The sequence below is a fragment of the Callionymus lyra genome, chromosome 7, assembly GCF_982586985.1.
Source record: "Callionymus lyra chromosome 7, fCalLyr1.hap1.1, whole genome shotgun sequence".
Classification (NCBI taxonomy): Eukaryota; Metazoa; Chordata; class Actinopteri; order Syngnathiformes; family Callionymidae; genus Callionymus; species Callionymus lyra.
In genome coordinates, this window is record NC_141824.1 from 19,951,654 (window position 1) to 19,974,478 (window position 22,825).

General features: G+C 40.0%; 2 protein-coding genes across 2 annotated transcripts; one reads left to right on the forward strand and one right to left on the reverse strand.

The window, feature by feature from the left end:
* The first annotated feature begins 1,835 nt into the window (after positions 1–1,835).
* On the forward strand, positions 1,836–19,735 carry tmem91 (transmembrane protein 91). The gene is made up of 4 exons (XM_087796380.1): positions 1,836–2,024; positions 10,953–12,152; positions 14,606–14,752; positions 17,165–19,735. The coding sequence occupies exons 2-4, from the start codon at positions 11,721–11,723 to the stop codon at positions 17,318–17,320; spliced, it is 735 nt and encodes a 244-aa protein (XP_087652506.1). The 5' UTR covers positions 1,836–2,024; positions 10,953–11,720; the 3' UTR covers positions 17,321–19,735.
* A 28-nt stretch (positions 19,736–19,763) lies between these two features.
* Positions 19,764–21,853, reverse strand: exosc5 (exosome component 5). The gene is made up of 6 exons (XM_087796381.1): positions 21,736–21,853; positions 21,231–21,344; positions 20,427–20,548; positions 20,202–20,342; positions 19,981–20,070; positions 19,764–19,908 (listed from the first exon to the last, which is right to left on the reverse strand). The coding sequence occupies exons 1-6, from the start codon at positions 21,824–21,826 to the stop codon at positions 19,813–19,815; spliced, it is 654 nt and encodes a 217-aa protein (XP_087652507.1). The 5' UTR covers positions 21,827–21,853; the 3' UTR covers positions 19,764–19,812.
* Between the last annotated feature and the right edge of the window lie 972 nt (positions 21,854–22,825).

Consider the following 22,825-nt stretch of genomic DNA (forward strand, 5'->3'; position numbering starts at 1 on the left):
CCAAGAAGGGACGTGAACACCAGAAAAAGGCCGACATTGCTGATGTTTTAAATGAGGTCAGCATTGCTAGACCGCTTCATCACCTCCAAACCATTCATCAGCTCAGAACGCCGCCGGGCTTCACAGTCGTATTGGATTATCTGTGTTTCCTCTAATGAGCTTGTGACCACCTCACTCTCCCCCCCACACTAGTACCACAACCTCACCGTGGTACGCCGCCTGTCTCGGGGTGGGTCGTCTCCTGCGTACACTTTGTCTCAAGCCCTCGTCGCTCTCAAATTGGCTTAAGAGTAATGATTAACAGGTCAAGAGTTAAAGGGTTATTCTAAGCTGTGCAACTTTCTGCATATATGTCAGTGTCCATCCCTGTCCGAGTGGTGAGAGAAGTTTTGACGACTATTCCAAGACCCTCAATTCTCTGTCCTTACAATCTAAACTGAAGAATCCAAAGAAAGAGATGCTCTTCTCCAGGTCTCTCGTTCCAGGTCTTTATCTCTCATAAATGAACACATAGCAACAAAATAATGATAAATGATAATGACACCTTTTAATATATCATCTTAAGTGTCATAATAAAGTCATCTAAAGACACTTGACAGTTCGCGTAAGACTAATCAGTGGCAAGGAAAAACTTCCTCTTAGAAGGCAGAAACCTCAAGCAGAACTAGACTCAGTGTTGTCAGTTGCTATGACCGGCTGGGAGGGTGGGGTAGACAGAATTCAGAATAAAAAAATGGACTAAACAGAAGAGTGGGGCAAAGATCAGAACACACTAAAAATGGCTTTAAAATTGTGCTTCACAACTAAATAAACATTGTTTACTGTCAGATTTAATAGACTGTATATTGACAAATATGCTTCCCAGCATGCATTGCAGGCGTACAAGGCTCCACTGGTCGACTGTTTCCACGATGACATCACATGACGTCTTTTAAACAACCATCAGGTGATGATCCGACGGTCGTAAAGGCTCCTTTTCAATCTGTTTGGATCACTCTTGGACGCTCATCCATGTCATCATGTGTTATTGCAGCAGGTCACTCTCCACGCAAACATCCTCCAACAACAAACAACCACCAAAAAGAACACAAAGGTTAAACCAGTTGTGTGTCTGTGACTCTTATTAAAAAATACTCAGAGTAAGCTCTGGCTGGTCATTGATTGCTGGTGTCCTACTGAGCTTCATCTGTGTGTGTGTTTGTGTGTTTGTGTGTTTCTTTATTCCGGACTAAATAGGGGCTGCTAAAGTGGGTCATAGTGGGTGAAGCGAGCATGAAAAAAAAAAAAAAAAAAAGGGTTGACGAGAGTGAAGTCATCCTTGCTGGGGGGGCTCAGGATGCACTAAACTGCACGACGACAACAACATCCTCCCCTCTTTTGTCTCCCACTCCCTCACCCTTCTCCTCTCTCTGCCCGGGTTTTTGTGTGTTTGCTGCTGCAGCATCAAGAGGATTTTCTTCTCACCTTGCAGGATATTAGTGCAGCAGTGGATCCAGAGGTGGTGAGTACACACACACACACACACACACTAACACACACACACACATACACATACACAAGCTCACCGCTTTAACCTTAAACCTCAACCTGCTTCTAGCCTCAATCCTGATTCCAGACCCAAATCATGCCCCACTAATCCTCTTAGATTGGTAAGAAAAGGCAAAAACCTTCCATCTTGTCTCCACAGGAGCCTTTTTTTTTCTTTTTTTTTTAGGAGGCGGCTCACACGCGACGGGCTTTAGGACCCGGCGCTGGTGGAGCTGCGGAGAGGCAGGCGGAGTACAGGGAGGAGAGCTGCAGCATCTGCGGAGACGCGCAGAGGAAAGTTGACGATGAAAGAGATAACGGTCTCCGCGTGAGGAGGAGAAGAGGAGGATGGGAGCGGAGGAGGCATAGCCAGGATCTTCTGACGAGAGAGTCATCGTTCATCGACATTCCTTCAGTGGAGCTGTGACCTGGAGGAGAGCTGAAGCAGGAGGACCCCCTTAAAAAAACCCTCTTCATCTTCTCTCAGCGACCGAAAGGTGAGCATCTCTAAAAACCCCTCTTAGCAAGCATTTAAATTGTGGTAAAGGCAACTTGTTTTTGTACCGTTTTGCTAAATAAAAAGACACCATAATGTGAATAAACATATCAGGCAGTGTAGAATCCATGTTTACAATTAAGGATACATATAAAAATAGACCCATTTTTTAATCATAAACAACAAGAATGTCTACAATTTAATTCACAAAATATCATGTGTATTCTATTCTATTCAGAACGATTGAGATATATTGCAGTGGGAAAACAAATGGATTTAAAACGACATTTAAAACACAAAATCTGAGACTTGATGATAGAATATGTTGTAAATAAGATAATCTGATAAGGGAAAAACAATTAGATCAACATTGTTGTAGTAAATATGGAAGTAAGTAAGTTTGCTTATTCCCCCCCCCCCCCCCATTTTGTCATGTACATTTATACAAACACGATTATTGAGGATACATACAAAAATACATATTTTAAAATATAAGAAAACAACAATGTCTAAAATATCTTCCACAAAAAAAGTTAAGATATTTCAAATAAATCTACATTACCATGATCAAAATAGTGTTTTCCATTTTAAGAGTGGAAATAAACACAAGGTGATTTTAAACTATGTGTGTAAAAAATATTGTCTATCTTGTAAATAAGCAAATCTGAAAACAATACAATCATCGACATTTTTTGCGGAAACTAAAAAAATACAATACTATATATATATATTTATATATTTGGGAGTTTAACTGATATATATCATATATGGCCATAATACAATTATTTTATCTAGTCATTTATATTAAGAGCTAGGAAAGGTTTCTCTATCATTATGACCGGCCTGGATGAATGAGGCGTAAAGAACCATCGTAAACACAGGTGTAATTGGACTCTTGTCATATTCACCAGAATGATATTTACAGACTGTAGTTCCTCAGAGAGCCAAGAGAAGAGAGACATCTGTGGTGTGAAGTTCTGCTGCTTCGTGTCTCTGTTGACTGATATTGATCCAACATATGCAAACAAAGACGTGTTGAGAGTGAGCTCTGTTGTTGGGAGAGTCGCCGCTCGACATAATCTGTTGTTGTGACCGAAGCCATTCAAGGACGATAAGATTTATGCATCCGACTCAATGATACGCAGCAGAGGAGATTCATGGAGTCTGTTGTTAGCCAATGAATCCAGAACTGAAGTAATCTTTACTATATCCTCCTCAGACAAGCGTAAAGATGCGTTGAGTCCAGACTGTTTTGCTTCAAGTCAACGTTCGCAGCTTTAATTAACTTTTTAAAGACGTTGAAAATTCTAAACTTCGGCAACATGTCATGAAATGTTAACCAATCAAAGACCAGAATTTTATGTAAACATAAGAAGAAATATTCAACTGCCTGAAGGATCTAATCCACCCAGAGACCGTCTCATTAGATAAAGCTACAATTCTGCCTCGCCAGTCGCCCACTTTGACATTCCACTCACTTAAGACCCCCCCCCCAGCTGAATTATGGTGGTCTCTTGTTTATCGCGGTAAAAAAGACAAAGTAGTCATCTTCATTTTTTACAATTTCTATATATATTTTAAGGCCGTAAAACCCCTACCCTCACACCTTTATACACTTTTTTCAGACATTAACATTTTCTCTCAGTTCAAACTTTTGCATATTAAAAAAAAAATCCCCTCTTTTGTTTACGTTCTCTGCGCCGCCCCCGGCTCCTCGATGCAGGGATTGTAATCCACGAAGAGCACGGTGTCGTCTGGAATATTGTTGACGTAGAGAAACTGGTGAGACAACCTTCCCTCGATCCGTTGTCCAATAGATAAAATATCAAGAAGGTTATAGGTGTACAATCAGGACACCGAACACAATACGCGTTAATACTGTACACTGTATAAAAAAACACTGAGAAAAATCTGCAAGGCCGTGATATGTGAACCGAGCTATAGCGAGGGACCACTGTACCTCATTTTTTGGACGTAAGATCATTTATTGTGGCAGAAAATAAACGACCACTCGGGTGAAAGGAGCGAAGTTGATTCAAAATTGAGGTTGGTGTAAACGTCACTTATTACGTTATCTCTGGGCCCGAAGGCCCCGAAAACAAATGTGTTTTAAGTATCCCCGATGTTGTCTCCGGGTCAAGGTGATCGGCCTCTCTGGCTTCCAGAAATACATGTGCAGTGGTCGAGGACATGGTGTCAGCGTGACCCAGAGATAACACAAGGGTAAAGAAGGGAACCAGTGAGTTGATATGGAGAGAACTTTAGCAAAATCTAATAAACTGAACTACACTGGCTCTACTACTCGCTCTCGCAATTTACATGACTATTTAGAAATACTTATTGAACTTAAAGAAGCTTTTATTCTAAAGACACTTGAAGTGAGCCAACAAAGGTTCCAATGTTGCCCTAATGGAGACAAGCTCAGGTGTCTAATCATACATGATGGCCAATAAAACTCCTGAGAGACCTCAGACTGGTCAGCACAGTTGACCCAACTGAGGTTCTGAACAGCACATCTGTTCTCTTCGGAGCACAAAACATCCGTCCTCTGAAGCAGCTGCAGGATCGCGAGACGCTCCAGTGAGTCTCCCACGTCGCTGTGACGTCGGCGGGTCACAGATGGGAACTTCAGTGGATGTTCTCCTGGTTCAAGTTCAAGCAGAGTTAACACACATTTCTGCCTTGTTATCGCGACACAACAACCTCAGTCGTTACGTTTTTAAAACATTAATTAAGTATGAAGTCAAAGACGTGATACAATTTGTTGGTTTTTTTGCACATTGTGTGTTTGATTGTGCATATAACGGTGCATATAAAATATATTTTTTGAGGATTCCAGGATGAATTAAATGACTTAACATTATAAGTGAGTCTGTTACTGTGATATTGTGCGTGTATGTGTTGAATTTGTGTTACATATAAGTTAGGCGTATTAGCATTTGGAGATACGGTTGTGTTCGTCGACTGACTCTTGGTCAAAGATTTGTAAATATGTGCCAGAGAGTCCAGCACATGGCGGACTAATGATCTCACACACACACACATGCCGACACCGGAGCTGGGACGCTGAATTATCCTGTGCTTAGTTCAACCTGCAGTGACACTCCATGCCATTTCCATGGCAACATGATGTTGCTGTGAGCTACCGGGCTCTCCTCCCGTAGCTGATCGAGGAGGCGAGCAGCCCTTGGAAATCAATATTGTCATTCTCCTGCCACTTCTCAGTTGTAGCTGCACCATCTGACACTCGGCTGCTCTTTTTATTTAGCAGTATCCATTCTAACGCTACTGCTGCTTCCTCCTCTGCTCTTTGACATCGCACACTACCGCTGTCTTGTTGCCTGTGAGTGAATCACTGTGTGAGTGTGTGTGTGTGTGTGTGTGTGTGTGTGTGTGTGTGTGTGTGTGTGAGTGTGTTACCATTGTCAGCACTAATATGTTTCACAATCTTCTTCAATATTTAATCAGCAGTGGTGTTCCCAGTCTCTCCGCAGATACTGAGTTTTCACCATGAACTCTTGTCAACCAGTCAGAAATGTTTTTAATTAACGTCGTACAGAGCTTTGTCGGTTCAGAAGAGAGAGAGAGAGAGAGAGAGAGAGACTGTGAAAGCATCAGATGATCCTTCTTTTTGCTACAGTTTTTTGAAGGTTTTAAACGTTTTTTTAAACTAAATTAAAGTTTGTTAACTGTACAACTCTGTAGACAGGTACACAGTTAAACATCAGGTTTATAGACAAAGTACTGTTTCCGATACAACAACTCTTACTAGACTGGTAGACAAGACCGCCTCAGGGGTCTTCCCTGTCTGAAATCTTGGCGAACGAGAGGTTATGAGAGTGGAGTCCATTATGACGTTATAATGGTCTTCACTCCTCCTCGAGTCAGCTGTAATCACACCCTGCTTTGTTTATACAACGAGTCCCTTGGAGGTGAAGACATCCGGGAGTGGTGATGAACCTCAATGTTTGACCAATCACAGCAGAGTGGGCGTGGTTATGGCAAACAAGATTTCAACTCACGAAGTTTTCAGTGGGTGGAGATTGAGAACATTTTCTAATGTAAATATTTCAATGAAAAGAGAGTTTTGTACAAACAGACACATACTGATGAGTACAATAGATGTACAAGATCAATGTAAGACACACTTACATCAACACATTAGTTGACCTTTAAATAGTTTAAAATTGTTCCATTATGAAAATCCCATTTTGTCAAATGGCGTTGGTAAATAACTAAAAATTGGAGAAATGATCATTGATTAATTTTCTGCTGCTTATCTCTTTATGTTTGGGGCTGGAACCTATTCCAGGGAAAGACCCCGAACAGGACACAAATCTGACACAACGCACACAGAGATATAGAACAATTCACACACACAGATCATTTCCAGAGTTACCACTGTATGTTTTTAAACTGTGGGAGGAAACCATAGTGCTCGGAATAAACCCACACCAACAGGGGGAGAAAATATAAATGTTGCACTATATCACTATAAGGATCAGTCAAAAATATAAAATATCACTCTAGACATATTTTGACTTGTATCTAAACCAGATAAATCATTTTAAAATTAAAATATTCAGTAATTACAGTTTCATGAGTTCCGCATGTGGAATGTTCTGAATAGACGTCCGACTGCTCACGTTTTGATGACTTCTTCATCAAAACGTGCTTTGGTTTAAAAGTCTTTTTCCTGCTGTGCTGCTTTTCTCTCCTTAAAACTTCATTTTATTGTGTTTTAAAGTTCATGTCATAATGATTATTCCAGCTTTCGGTGCAAACCTGTAACCACACAGGCCTAAGACAGAGAGAAAGACAAAATGTAGACCTTGGACAGTCCAGACCAGGAAAATACTTTGACCAAGTGGTTTCTGACACTAAATCTGACAGCCATGTTGTGTTCTTGAAGTAACCCAGAGTTAACCTGGGGCCTCATGAAGAGTGTTAAAAATGGTCGGAATTCCCAACACGTTTGTAGGTGCAAACGTACAGATCAGCTGAGGGTCGTCATAGCGGATATTAAATTATTATAAATATGGTCCCATTCACCAAACTGATGATCTGTCTTTATTAGAGACAACATCAATCGTTTTATACTGAATATTTTAATCCGCTATTTCACGCTATTCAGAAAAAATGTAAAGGAATGATGAGCTTGTTTGTATAATATAATGAACAAAAATGGTCAGCATCTGATGCTTCAAGTCTTTCTCCACGAGAGTCACAGACGTTCTTGTGGAACAACATCATGTTTGAGCAAAGTGAAGCAGAATGAAAGTAGCTAAAGTTGGGAGTGATCTCCTTGAAAAACACACTTATATATATGATTTGTTACTTTGCAATTTGTAAACAAAACACTTTTATTTTATTAATGTAATAAGAATGTTACGCAGCTGTGTCGCACATTCATATGAAGCTCAGACAATAAGAACGTCTTCACAACATCATCACTACACAGCGCTTTCAGTTAGTGATTTACAGTTTTATTCTTGTTAAACTCCATTATAAGACGTTTAAAATAAGCCCCTGATCGTCTCTGTGAATAAAGTAGTCGTGTTTATAACCCTGTATGTAAAATATAAACATTTACACCGGAGCACGTCGTTTGAATTTAAGTTTGCGATCGATGTCAGAAATGTTTTAATGAATGAATATAAACTGTTAATCCAGTTTAAATTCATGTTTTTCTGATCGCGGAGAGAAAAACCACGGACTCTGGTTCATTTAATTATGATTTAAATATGTGTTCACGCACAGATTCATACATCTGAATATTATTATACTTGCCCGATTGCTAGATTCCAGTGTCCGACCTTATTGAGCACAAGTTCAACAAACATGAGGGGCCTGGACTTTATGTGGAATTTTACTTACATCAAACCTGGACTAAAACATCACTTTAACAGAAACTTTTCCCTGAAGCAGGATGTTGAAGACTGAACGTTCCTGTCTTAAAAGAGACATATAATATACTAGTGAAGGGACTTCTCTTGGTACAACCTCAAGTTCGTCTGGAAATTTCTGTCAGTATTATGACCGGGACAGAGTTCAGCGCGGTGGGGAGGGGGCGCTCTAACAGACCAGGAGCTTCTTATAAAAGTGTCAGTGGTGATTTGCTTCGTCGTCCTTGCAAACATCCCCGTGTACCCGACTGGATACTTTATTGCGGAATGTGGCTGGGTTGGTAATACCGCTGACTGGAGTTGTTTTGTAAGGCTAGGTGGCGGGTGAAGGGTGGGTGGGGGGCAATAAAGCTGAGTGCATTTGCACTGGAATGAAGCTACAGGGCAAAAGGAGCTGCAACACCAGCGTTGTCAGGATGTTTCTGCTCCTGCTGACGTCAGGATGTTGAACTTTCACTCAGCATGTTGAGTAATAGAGGTACCAGGTTCTTTAATGGGGCTGCTGTTCTGGGTTTTGTGTGTGTGTGTGTGTGTGTGTGCAGGGGGAGGGGTTGTGGGTACAACGCTCGCTGGCAGCCAGTGAAGCGTGCGGCAGGAACTGATACCAAGTCTGCCGAGAAGCTCGGCGAGGCAGAAAGAATCCTCGCTGATGAGATGTGATGTAGTCTGAAGGCGTTCTTAATATAGCCGAAGAAGAGAACGCACACGTGACACGGCGTCTCGCGTCGTCGCAGCACAACGCCGCACTGTTCTGATCCAGGAGGGCTTCTGTTTCACACAATTGCAAGTTTTCATTTTGCCACTCGTGCGAGGATTCTTCGTGCGACGGAATTTCTAATTCATGCTATGTTTAGTCTTCATAAATGGATAAACAGAAAATCATTTCCCTTCAGCTGGAATCCAAAACTCTTTTTCTTGAACAACTCATGTCCAGTGAAGATTAAAACGTCCGTTAAAAGTTAACCCTTTAGTAGACACAGATCATCACTAATGTTCTCGGTCTATTTTAATTGTATGGCCGCGAAACTTTGGCGAAGATGGTCCAAGAGTGACAGCTTTTATGCCTTTTCCAAGATACCTGACTATTAACTAAGACATCCAATATTACTATTAGCTTTTGTGACTGTAATTCGAGTTTACATTGGTAACAATTAGTTTCAACTTCATGACATAACATCTCTAAACAAACTTATGCGATGAATTGGACCTACTGTATGTAACATAGGTTTTTATTAACAAACTTTCTCTCCTGGACTTTAATTATTCACTTGTTGACAAGTTAATTCCCATGTGATGTGGCAGGATTTTAAACATCCCTTACCTGAAACTAAAGTTAAACTAAACTAGTGTTAGTACATGTCAGTTTTGAATGAGAATCAGATGAAATCATCGTCGTTTCTAACTCAACGAACTCAACTCGTTCTCACAACACCTTCATCTTGCTCCCTCTCATTGAACTCATCAAAGCTGCTACATGTGTTTATCAGATTTTTATTATGATCATGACACAAACATTAGATTTTTATCATTCAGGACAATTGAACCTGGTCTCTTTTTAACTAGTCATACAGTGTAGAAGTCATTTCCCATCATAATAAAAGTGAAATGAAGGCAAACAGTCTCAGCTTTTGATTGATGTCTCCAGATAATCAGAATAAACAAAAGGTTAAATAGAGTCTAATGTGAGTGTGAAGTGTATGAAGCTCAGGTGAACATGCTGAGTCAACACAGACTTTAAAATTCATTAGAGACAAAAAAAACATGAGATTGATTATGGTAAATTCTTACCTGTTCGAAACAGCGTCTTCAGCGCTTTCCCAGCATCTATGTCCAATCAGAGAAGTCAGAAACATTATTAACTGGATCGATTGACATGTGGCTTCTCAGGAAACAACAAGCTGGTCTGCAAATCATACACATGATTTCTCTGATATCCGCTGACCCTGAAAAACAAACACAGCCCTGTCATCAGTTTAAATATTTGTAGTTTGTTTTTTTAAATATGTTTTCAATAGGTGAGCCAAATCTCATGCCGCTGATTCATCCGTCTGTCATTTCGGGCGCTCTGACCTCCGATGCTTTCAGTTTGCTGGATAAATTCACTTGGTTTGGAGAACATCTGCTGTGACACGGGTCCACTGGGATTGAGGGCAGTCACTTCACATTAAGCTCTGGGTTCCTGCTCCAGGATGGGACTTTTGGGAATTTTACAGACTGAGTCTAAGTGAAGTTTGACTGAATTTAAAGAACTATTTTAGGAACCTTGGGGGTTTTTTTTATTCTTATTTACATCGTCTCTTTATTATGGTCTGGACTAAAACAAGAAACTAGAAGATATTATTTTTTTTCTCACACTTAATTCATCTATTATTTTGTAGTTTTTAATGAAAATGTTGAATCCATCTTGTTTTTCGTTTCCCAATTTAATTACTTTATTCTTGTACTTACTCTGTTCACATGTAATACTTTTTCAGGCAAAACGAATGTTGCTTTTCATCCCCTTTTCACCTTATCATTCGTTTTATGGAAAGAACCAATCACCTAAGTAAAGAGAAATGAGTGACCATCAATACTTTCAGAAAATAAGGTCATTCAGTCACAAAAATTGCCAAAACATTGTTTGACAAACCTTTAGCCTGTAATGTATGTTGTGTGTAAATTGGCCATATTTGCTTGAATTGGATTCGCCAATACTATGTTTGAAAGATAAAAATGGCTTCTCACTCTTTGTTCCGTGTGACAAAAAACAAGTTAAGGTATTCATTTAAAATGTATATTTCTCATTCACTGTCACACAAAGTGAGGCTCTGCCAAATTTCACGACAGTTCTGTGGACAATCTTATAAAACACACTTGAAATCTGAACACAACTGTCATGGAGATGAGCGATGTCTCCAAATACCCATGTCAATTAAATAGCTGTTTGACCTGCCTCCAGATGACAGAGTTTGATTCTGTAAGATTCATTTAATGACAATGGGGAATCTCAGACAAGTCTAACCCATTTCTCCTCCATTTTTCAGGGCTCATCGGCCCATGAAGCTCCACCTCGGGGTGAATCACAAAGGACTTTGAAAGATTCTCTCTTTCGTCTCTTGAAATCATCTCCAGGAATAGAAAGCTGCAGTTGGTCAGGAAAGCTGTCGCAGGGCTGTTGTTTCCAAAGATTAACCGCCTTCAAACACGGCCTCAATTGGTGCATCCAGCTGTAGGCGGTGCGCGCCGGAGGCCTAAATCACCTCATTGTGCATCACCTGCAACAATCCTCTTTCTGTGACTTGCACTCTCAAGCATCCGTTGTTCCAAACTTTTTCCAGTTGATTCCGGAGGTTCCACACGACGCCACAGACCCACTTTAGACTTCATATTTCATTACGACTGACGGATCCTGAGGCGGAAAATCCCTGGTTTCATTATTCCGTCCGCTGCTAATCTCCCTCCTCCGTCACTTGAATTGACAGTTCCATCTTGTATGTGAGAGGAATTTGTCCACATTAACATATTCATGAGCGATGCTGCTCTCATTCACGGGAGAACTGTAGGGGTTTCGGATGCTCCGGAGATCTGGATTCTTAAACTAAAATACCAGTCTAGGGAGGAGACCCTTAAAAGATTTGGGCATTTGACAAGATAAATATGAAGGAATTGGATTAAGCATGGATTATCACTAAAGCCAACAAAGCAGCGTCTTTCGCTTAAACCGCTGTACGATCTTCTGGGACCCCCGCAGTCTGATCCTGCAGAGAGTACATTGTGGTGGAATGCTGCATGGTTGGCATTAAAAGACAGGGATGGAGAATCGAGATGAGCTGGAGCACCCTCTTCTGGGGGAGAACCCACACAGCAACAGCACGTCGAAACCGGTGTTGACCACTGGACAGGCCCCCGGGAGCCACTACAAGGGAATACTGGTGAAGTGCGAAGAGGACAGTGCGTACCCCCCCTTGGCGTGGAGGGGCTACTGCGGACATCACGCACCTGAGCAGCAGTCGCAGCAGGTTCTGGACCCGTGCTCCTTACCCTGCACGCTCGAGTCCTTTTACCCGCCCGCCCCGATCTGGGGTCACTCGGACTCTCTGCTCAACCATGACTACCTGGAGACCACGTTCGTGGACATCCGGCCCGGCTCCACGCTCGAGAGGAAGCTGCTGGCGGAGATGCAGGATCTGCACAGCGCCTCCTACAGCATGGACGATGAGGATGACCTGCTTCCGGACTCTGACGTAAGTGTCTTTATGTTGCAGATTCCGAAAGATGAAATGCTTCAGTAGGAAATGAAATAATTACCTTCTGCCGACGGCTCAAGTTTATTTTGTCTCTCCGCGAAGACATTTAGTTCCACCCTTGAGGGAGAAGTTCTTGATAATTTAGCAGTGGAACACATGAATAGATAGCACATGTTCTCCTCAGCTGAGAGCAGCGAGACATTAAAAGCAAGATAAAGAGACTCATGTTTCCTCAGGAGCTAAAAATAGACATAAGAGCAAGAGTATTTCGGCGTGGGCGTTCGTCTAACAGCCAGTTTACATAGAACTCAGATGTAACTGCTTCTGTGAAGGTAAACGCTCCTCCAGCAGGCGTGAAGGCCCGCCTGTGGTGAAAATGAAAGACCTTCGGAGAGGTCACCTGGGGATTCTGCTGGTCAAACAAACGTGCGACATGATCTCAACAAGTGCCTCCTGGTTGTGTTCGAAGTAATTCTGTGAATTAACCAATGAGTGTCGTAAATGAAGACTATGGAGCTGATCAAGTCGCTGATCACAGCTCTATGAAATCAAAAAACTTGAAAGATAAGAAGGTTTATTCTAGTTTAATAGCTTCCTTTTTACACAATGCATAGGTTCTACTACATGTCTCTAGTGACTGAGCTTCTCACCTCCATATAAGAACCAAGGCATGATCATTTGTTACCGCCTTGGTTCTTACGTGGAGGTGTATAGGTATCAATGTTACTTATATACTGGGTGGTACACAGCACAATTGTTGCCCTTCCATCAGAAAATACTGTAGGGATTTCAAGGCAACTATTAAAAAACGGTTGTTTCTTAATGTGGTTTAATCAAGTAATCAGAAAATATTTTGTTGAAGTCAATACTAATTTAAATGTTTGCTAGCATAGTGACAAATACACTGCAATTGAAAGTGACACCAGTTTTGTGAACTCAGATCAATAAAATATGGATATTTAATCAGTAAACTTTTGGAAATATGAATGAATTAAATCAAAGTTATTGACTAGGCAACAGCGTGACCCAGATTATGGTTAACAATTTGGCGGCCCATGACCCTCGTTCTCCGAAATAATAGCTACCCATGATAGAAGGAAATGAAAAACCGCCCACTGAAAACACCTTATTTTGAGATGAAATGTGGTTTACCATAACCACGCCCACCCTGCTGTGATTGGTCAAAGATCAAGGTTTGTAATCGCGCGTCATCAATCCCCAAAGGCACCTCCAATGGACTCGTTATATAAACAGCAGGGCGTGATTACAGCTCAATGGAGGAGGAGTGAAGCCATTATTACGTCATAATGGACTCTTCTCTCGTAACCTCTCGTTCGCAGTGATTTTAAACGGGGGAGAACTTTATAGAGTAATAAGTTCAAATCATGGTCATGATCAAGGACTCGGAGAGAAAGACTTAAACATTTGAAACATGTTAGTATGTTAGGAAAGTTGGGTTCTCCCTTTAATATCAAAAGTTAAAGAAAATTTAAAAAAAATGTAAGTAACGAGTATCAATGCCATAAATAAGTAGACGTTTTCTCCTCAGTTGAACTTGTCTCTTGCGTTAAGAGTTGGAGTTGAGGCTAAAACTGAATAAAAAACTTTATCAGAAATATCACTGCCGCTCTGGACTTGAACTGGAGAGCTTCGCTGGTGCTTCTAAGAAAAAGTGACTGAATGGGGTTAGATCGGATGTGAATCGCAGTGGCGGCCGGCGGCGGTTCATGACTCACGCGGCTTTTTCTGAAACAGCTGCATATTAATTCCGACTTCCTCTCGCATCCGCTCGCCTTCATGCATGAAGTCGTGGTGCGACGCCAAAAGATGCACCTGAAACTCTCCCCGAGGTGAATGGCTTTTCAAAATATCATCCGAATGCGTCAGTGCGCGTCTTTTTTTCGGTCATGTCGCTCCCTCGCCACTCACTCTTTGAACAATATCTCCAGGGGAAGATTGATCTGTCCTTTTCTAGATCTACTCTCACACATACAGTCGGAGCAGCCGGGAGAACTTCTATCTCTCACTGATGCAGAAGAAGAGGACGGAGGACAAACGCTGACAGAAATGTCAGATTGTACTTTTAGAGACACTGGACTTAAAACTACTTTAAAATGGTTCCATAATAAGGGTATTTCTCGCATGGACTGTTACCTTTTTGAATATAATTTAAGTAAGTATGTAAGTAAGTAATTTTTATTTATATAGCTCTTTTCCAGACCAGGGTCACAAAGCGCTTAAACAATCAAAACAATACTCAATAAAGTATACACTTTAAAGGTCAAGATAAAACTGATAACACAACAGGAGTTCCAGATAATCAAGGAAAAGCCTGAACAAATAAAAACATCTTAAGATGTTTCTTGAAAGAGTCAATAGACTAAGTAATGTCTTTTACCAGTTTAATTCATGATGTGACTCACCTGTTCTTTGTGCTCCTGAACCTGCAGGACTCGTCCATCGAGGACTTCAGCGACACCGACAGTGATACCAACTTCCCTCTGATGATCCCTCAGGACTACCTGGGTTTGGCCTTCTTCTCCATGCTCTGCTGCTTCTGGCCCCTCGGCATCGCTGCTTTCTACCTGTCGCAGAAGGTAAACGCTTGCTCACACACGGCTGGTGATGGTTTCACAATCATCTCTTTTGTGTCGTTGATTGTGATTCCTTGGTCTATGTCTCCGGCAAGATTCTTTAGTTGCAAGCCTGATGTAGAAATGACTAATTCATGTCACGTCTACTTTCATCTAGTGGTTGATGACGATTTATCGTCTTTATTCTGAAGGGTTAAATCTTTATCTGCAACTTCAAAATCTAACACAATTTAATTCCACTTTTACTATACACACCTGCAGCTGATGATGATTTATACTTAGGACCACCAGGTTGTTCCTGTGAAGCCCATCGTACGCGTTGTACCACAGTGTTTAAGGACGACCGTCCTTGACCTATTAAATCCATAATTCAGTCAATCTATTAGATGAACTTTCTAATCTGTTGGTGCTTTGTTGTGTCTGTGTTTGCACTTTTGTTTAATTGTGTTGCTAAGCTCCACCTGGTCGACACCTGGACCTGTGTCACCATCTCTTGGGTTCAGAGTATTTTAGATGTATTAGAATTGAGCTTTTAACATGTTGTTTTTCTTTATGTTTGTTGGGTCATTCTACAAAGGCGGTTGGTGTCCAACCATTGCACAACTTCTAAATGATATCAGTTTATTTTATACTGTTAGTTGAGGTGTCACGAAGTGTTGTTGTAAATAGAAATCTACAATTTATATTGATTTATACCAAGAATATCAACCATTTCTCCGTAGAAATGTAACCCATAAATCGGTTATCAATAATGTATGCCATTGATATGTTTAAAAAAAGTAAAAAGTTAATTTCTTATATAAAAATCATGTTTGATATATTCATACACAGTTTAACATGTCCAGTAAATGGACTACTAATGGCTGTCACGTATTTTTGAATACAGACTTGTATCTGACTGACTTGTCTGTATCTGTTGTTAATATTTTAACTGCAACTTATTTAACTTGTTTTTCATACTCTATTAAATTGTATTGTAATTTATTACCAGGACGTAGTAGTTGCAAAAAAGAGATGTTGCCAAATGAAATATCATTGTACATCTTGCAATGACAACAGAGTTTTAATCACAAAGCTTCTTCAAATCAGAGACAGCAAATGATATTAACTAAACCCTTGCAGGAGCCAAGGCAGACAGCAGAAACTTAATTTAAGATTACAATCTAAATTCTGTAAATATTTATTTCAATAATAAACCTTTAATTTCCAACATTAGAATCTAGTCATTTTCATGGATAATAATTAACATTTGGGAATGATGTCTTAAATGGAGTGCGTCTTGTCTGTTCTAATGTAGTGAAGGTGAATAATCTGTTTTATTTGCTTGATGACAAGTGATATTAACAATATTAATAGATTCATACATGAGGTGGGAAGATATTTTGAAAAGACACATACTGTATTATAGATATAATTCAAAGTTTAAATCACACCTTTATTTTAAGTGACAGTTTAATCACAATTCAAACTTCACATATTTTCTACTCCCCTTTATCCCGACAAATTTTAAGAGTATTCTTTTCTTTTTTAGAGTCATAGGCAAAGATATATGTTCATTTTAATGTATTAACTTGAGCTCAGTTGCCTTCGTCTTCATCTCCTCTCTGCCTGTAACAGAATTTTTTTTATATTTTTAGCTTGTCTTTAGCGGATTGCTAGGCTAGCCAGACACTTGTGTTTCAATAAGGAAAGACGTCAGGCAGGAACTGAGAGACTTATAACTTCCGCCACCAACAAACTTAAAATATAGATTTTCTTTAATTGTTTTCCCGGAACAATTCCTTTTGTTGATTTGTTCAGTACATGGTCGTTTCAGACGAGCAGTATGGAAGTATTTGGATGTTTTAAAGTGTCTTTTTGGACGAAGATGAGAACGAAGACAACTGAGCATCAGTCGCTACATTAAAATGAACAAACATTTTTGTCTATAACTCTAAAAAGAACAGGTTACTCTGAACATAATCCCAACCCTTAGTCGAATAAGTGTGAAGTTTAAATTCTGGCTGAACTTTAAGTGGATCCAGTTGAGAAGTCTAACCTGTGAAGATGTGTTGCTACAACTTAAGTCCCACTACTATCAAATATTTAGAGATCCAAGTTAAGGACAAAACAAAATCAGATTACTGCTGCTGTCTGACCGCAAGAGCTTTCAAATCCAATCCATGGCTTTTCGTTAAGGTTTAATTAGAGTCATAACTAGAAGCTCCACGGTGATAGATTTCCAATATTGCAGAGTGCTACCTGAGACAGGGTCAGAGACAAGGATGAACGAGGAAGATGAACGAGTGCGCAGGAGATGAAACCTCCTCGCCGGGGCTCAACGCGTGATCGGATTGACCGGCGGAGAGGAAGAGGATGCTGACAAAACGATGATGAATGTCCCACGTCGTTCTAATCCGCTCGTGTCCTTCTCAGACCAACAAGGCGTCGGCTCAGGGGGATTTCCAAGGTGCGAACGCGGCGTCCCGCCAGGCTCTGTGGCTCTCCGTGCTCTCCATCGTGTTCGGCATCATCACCTACATCTGCGCCATCGCCGCCCTCATCTCCTACCTGTCCGGGAAACCACCTTAAGATCCCGACCCCGTACGTCCGCGTACACGCTAGCATCACCGCGACACGTTCACCTGGATTTGTGCAATACTTACCGTGTTTGTGAATGTGTTATTAACATCACTTTTGTAGATATTCATGTCTTATGTTTCTTCTTTAAAATATATCTTATAAAATTAATTCAGCAGAATGAAGGTGCCCCATGTAAGGGACCAAATCCTTAAACACACAAAAATGACCTATTTGTTACCTGATCAGTGAATTAAAGTGATTTGAATGCTATTGCTAAACTGTTGCTATTGATATTTAGCAACCTTCAAATTAAACGCTACAGTACACATATGAAAGGAGTAAAAAATATTCTACTTTTTGCACTCATGTCCAATGGCTTGAAAAGGATTCACCAAATTCAAAATATCTGGTATATACAGCTGCTAGCTGTGTTAGCAATCTAGCGCGCTAGCCTTTAGCTTTATCCTCGACACCAAAATGAATCTTCAGAGCCACTTGAAGAAATACCAAGCTGTATGATGGCTGATAATACGACCCTTTCTGCTCTTTTGTTTTGCAAGTTTGCGTAAAAAAAAACGGGGAAATCAAAGCTATCTTACCGTGTCTTCACATTAATGTCTGTCCTGGGTTGTTTTATTTTGAAGGTCAGGAGCATTTTTAACTTTTGTACATTTTACTATTTCAACGATTAAAACTGTGTATTGTGTGGAGACAAAAAAAAAAGAAGAGTTGTTACACTCGTTTATTTGATTCATTTGACTTTACGTAGAAAAACTCAACAAGGTGAGTGAGTTTTGTTTTGAAGGGCAAGATCGGGAACAGTTGAGTTTAAAACTTAAACTATTTTGAGGCAAATTCTGATAAATGATCTTGATAAAATCATTTCCCTGAGCTGTTTAATGAAGCTAGTATTCCTTTTTAAGTTGGTGATGGTTTGAAATCAATGCTATCATTTCAAAAAGTGCTGTAGATATCATCGAAGAGAAACTGAATCCAGGGAACTGTATTTTATAAGAAGAGAGAGAAGCTACAAGCTCTCAGACGAACCACCTCTGGACCTACTTAGCTGCTTTTATTCTGAGGCCAAATGACTTGAATATGCAGCGATGTCAACAGTGTGTTTAAGTCATATTTCAGTTAAATACCAGCATGATTTTTTTTTTTCCTGTCTGACCTATAAATCAACAACAAAATATCAAATGCTGTGATAGGAATCCACAAATAACTGCTGCTGGATTGTGACTACAAATTTAGATTCTTCTATTTTTGTCTCTTTAAAAAAAAAAAAGGAATGGTGCTTCAAATGAGCAAAAACATATGTGAGCCACGTGATGCATGAGTCAGCCGTTCGGGTCGCGACCGCATGTGTGCAGAGTTCATGACCCGGAATCCTTAAACGTGCCATCGACGGAGAGACCGCGATCAAGACCGGACCCGTTTGTAGAAGCTGAGGATGTACAGTTTTATTGCTGCTTTGTTGTAACAGAGGAGATGTTTGTGCGATACTTGGACACTCGTCACGCCGTCCAGCTGCACTCTTCCCTGACACCATCCCTCCATCACTGGACACCTGAACATTTCTGTTGGAATCAGAAACATTATTCGAGGAGGGTTTCACACTCAAAGTTTGTTTGGAAGGATTCTGTCGGATTATATTCCCCCAAATAATGGCTATTCTGAATCACTACTGGCAGATTTAAATTCTGAATTTATATGATGATGAAAAATATTTTAAAATGTATATATTCAAACGAAAAACATATTTCAATTACAATTATCATCAAGGTTAAAAAAAAAAAAAAAACGCATTTAGATCTTTCATTTTACATTTTTTATATGATCTTTTTAATCTAACTTGTATATTATTTTAATTACATTTGATACATTGTTGCTTGTATTTCCATCAACTGATACTAATAATACTTCATATGTGCCCCTGTTGAGCCTTGTGCTCGGACCCGCACATGACATTGGGTCAGGCATAATAATAATGTATTTTTCTCATACTTTTAAGTAATATAATTTTCCTCTTAAGTCACTTTTTAATTATTTTAATTTAAACTGTTTCAGGAAAGTATTTTTAAAAGGATGGGTCACATGAAGATACCAACATATTGTGGAAATTGCTAAAATAAAAATGTAAATAATATGAATCATATAATTCTATATAATTTACTAATAAATGTATTAATAAAATGTTTTTTATTTTCCCACTTTTGTAAAATATTTTGACATTATTTATGTGCAACAAAATGAAAACGTTTCGAACATGACAAAAACTAAACATTTCTGACAGAAATCCTTCGAGTCAAACTTCAAGTGTCCCCATGGGTTATTTGAGGTCACAGGATGTGTACGGGAACTTTGTTGTATATTAAATGTAAAGATGAAAAGAACCCTAATAAATGCACTTGTTTGACTTTCCGCCGAGTCATGATTCATGGAGAAGAGCTTCTGACGTATTGTTTATTTATATACAAAAAAAAGAATGAATCATAAAATCAGACAGTTTTGGAATATCGTCGACTGACGGAGTCTCTGAAGAAGGTGAAGATTTTCTCGGAAGCTTTCTGACTGATGGCGATGCAGCGCTGCAGCTGAGGAGGAGACGAGAGTGAGCGACCAGACCAACGAGGATTAACATAGCAACAACAACAACAACAACAAACCTCCTGGACAGAGAAGGCTCCTTTGGTGGATGACATCAATACTTTTCTTTCTCGACTGTCAATGGCAAACGTCATCAACGCTCGACTCTCCTGATGAAACAAATGAGTTACAGATTGAAATAAATACTTTAAGTTAGTTTGGAAAAAGACCTCTGTCGGTTAAAGGCGGTACTGCTACTTCAATTGTGTCAAAATGTCTAACTTTCACCATCTATATTTACCGCTTCCTGCACTGCGGTGGGGTCTGTGACGATGTCTCCGTCCGTGGTGATGGCACAGGTCACCCCGCAGAAGAGCAGACCCATGGGCAGACCGGCGTCCATCAGGGCCATGCAAGCGGCGTTCAGGCAGCAGGAGAGAAACTGAGGACAAGATAAGGTGGAGAAACCAGGACACAACAGGAACATCATCATCATCATCATCATGGAAGCCAACCAGAAGGATACAGAACCGTCGTTGTGCAGAACCTGCAGGACCAGAGTGATGGAGGAGCGCGGGTGCAGCTCTGACAGCAGGGCAGCCTCGCAGGTTTCACGCACACACTCCTCCTGAGCGCGCTCACGGACCGCTGTGGAGAGAACCCGAGTCACTGACGCCCTCTAGTGGCAGGATTTAGTGTTAGGATGTGCTTTAAAGATGTTTTTAAAACATATATATATATTAGCATAGATTTTGCTCGCCCGTACACTCCAAAGTAAGTAAGTAGCTAAGTAAGTAATTTGTATTTATATAGCGCTTTTCCAGACCAGGGTCACAAAGTGCTTACACAATAAAAACAATATTCAATAAAATATATACTGTAAAGATCAAGATAATACTGAGAACAACACAGGAGTTCTAGAATATCAAGGAAAAGCCTGCACAAGTAAAAATGTCTTAAGATGTTTCTTGAAGGAGTCAGTAGATCATCAAACACAGAGAGAGAGGAAGATCTTCCAAAGCTTCGGAGCAACAGCCTGGAAGGATTTCTCTCCTCTGGTCCAGAACCGTGTGCGAGGAACCATCAGTAGATTCTGATCCACAGACCTCTTGCCCGAAAAGTGATTATTTTGTTTTCGTCATAGTGAGAGGAAGTACTTCCTTAAAATATAGACTTATTTAAGATTTTATGGAAAATGTCCTAATGTCAAGATGGACATTACCGATGAGCAAGAGTTTTTTTTTAAGTGTGTCTTTTTGGACTAAAAACAACTGAGCTCCATGTCTAGAACAATAACTTTAAGACATAGAAAATTAATGGAACCACTCACAGGGAAGACCCACTTTGGGCTGGATCAGAACCTCCAGCGTGGCCCGGTCGTAGATCTCTTTACTGACTTTGACCTCAGCTGGTCCGTAGACTCCTGCCATCACGCTCGTGTCTCCTGCAGACATCATCATCATCATCATCATCATCATCTTCATCTTCATCATCACAAGTAACATCATGCAAACATATTATCTTAGAAATAAAATTAGACATAACAATAACACAAACTGTGTTAATAAAGCTAACAGCAAACTGTGTTCTGAACTATATAACGTGTTTAAAATGTGTTCGAAGGACACATGAGATTGATAATGAAATATTAATACGTTAAAATATTAAAGAAATATATAAAAATATTATGGAATTATTCTTGATTTTTTGATTTTGTATTTGCATCATTTTATGATTTCTTGTGGGCAAGTTTAGAAGGACAACGAATACGAGCACAGGTGGGTTTATGTTAACAATCGAGACTCGATTAAAAAAAAAACCTTAACTTATTTTACCTTGAACGAAAGACGCAGAACCATCAGGTCGAGAAAGAAGATTCTGTTCGCATCCGAACTCCCGCAAAGAAACTACACTCGGATCCTCCATCGTGCTGCTGGAGTGTCGCGGAGGGAAATGCGTCATGTGTTTTCACTCTCAACGCGCATACTGATGACGTCACCGACCCCTCACATATTTGTTTGCCGTTTTAAACACAAAACACAAACATTTAACCATCATTAGAATACACATTTTAAACTACTGTAATTAATAATATTTTGAATGGGCAACATTAATAGCTTTTTATCGATGATCTTATTTTATCGTCACTTAAACTTAAAGTCAAACATATTGACTTACTAGTTAAGGCTACACAATGACAGAATAAACACTCTTTTTTTATTTAAAGTTTTTACATTTTCGTGTATTTGTATGTGTGATTGAAGCACGTTTTTTTGTGTTATATTGTGTGTAATATTTATGTATCATATTAACAATATGATAAATCTTGAATTAATCAAAATAATTCATTTAAAAGTGATATGAGGACAACAAATGGTCACGTTTTTATCCCATGAACGCTCTTTTAAATGACATGTATTACAGAATGATCTGATCTCACCACCAGTGTTGTGTTGGTGAACCGAGTCATGAATTATAGAAGGTGCGTCAGGTGTTGCGTCCACTCGTCTATAATTCAGCAGTTTCTCCACCTCATGGTCTTCAGCGGCTGAGAAACGTGGAGCTCACGCTTAAAGAAGCGTCACAACAGCCGGATAATGAATCCACTGAATTTAATTCACCATCTTTGTCTCAACACTGGCGGGCGCCGGCGAAGAGGCTGTTACCTTGGTAACAGAGGAGCGCAAGGAAGACGCTCATCAAGTTAGCGTCACCGGCGCCGGCAACCGGAAACAGAATGACGCTTCTTCGCCATAAAAGCAGACTTTAATGTTGTTGTGCATGCTTATGACATACGTCAGTCGTGAATGTATTCATTCATCCGCTTGATCACGTCATTGTGCACAGTTTAGATTAAATTGCATTTAAATATCTGTGAATTTTGTGTACATTAGTGTTACAGTCGGATTTGTATTTGTCTATTTT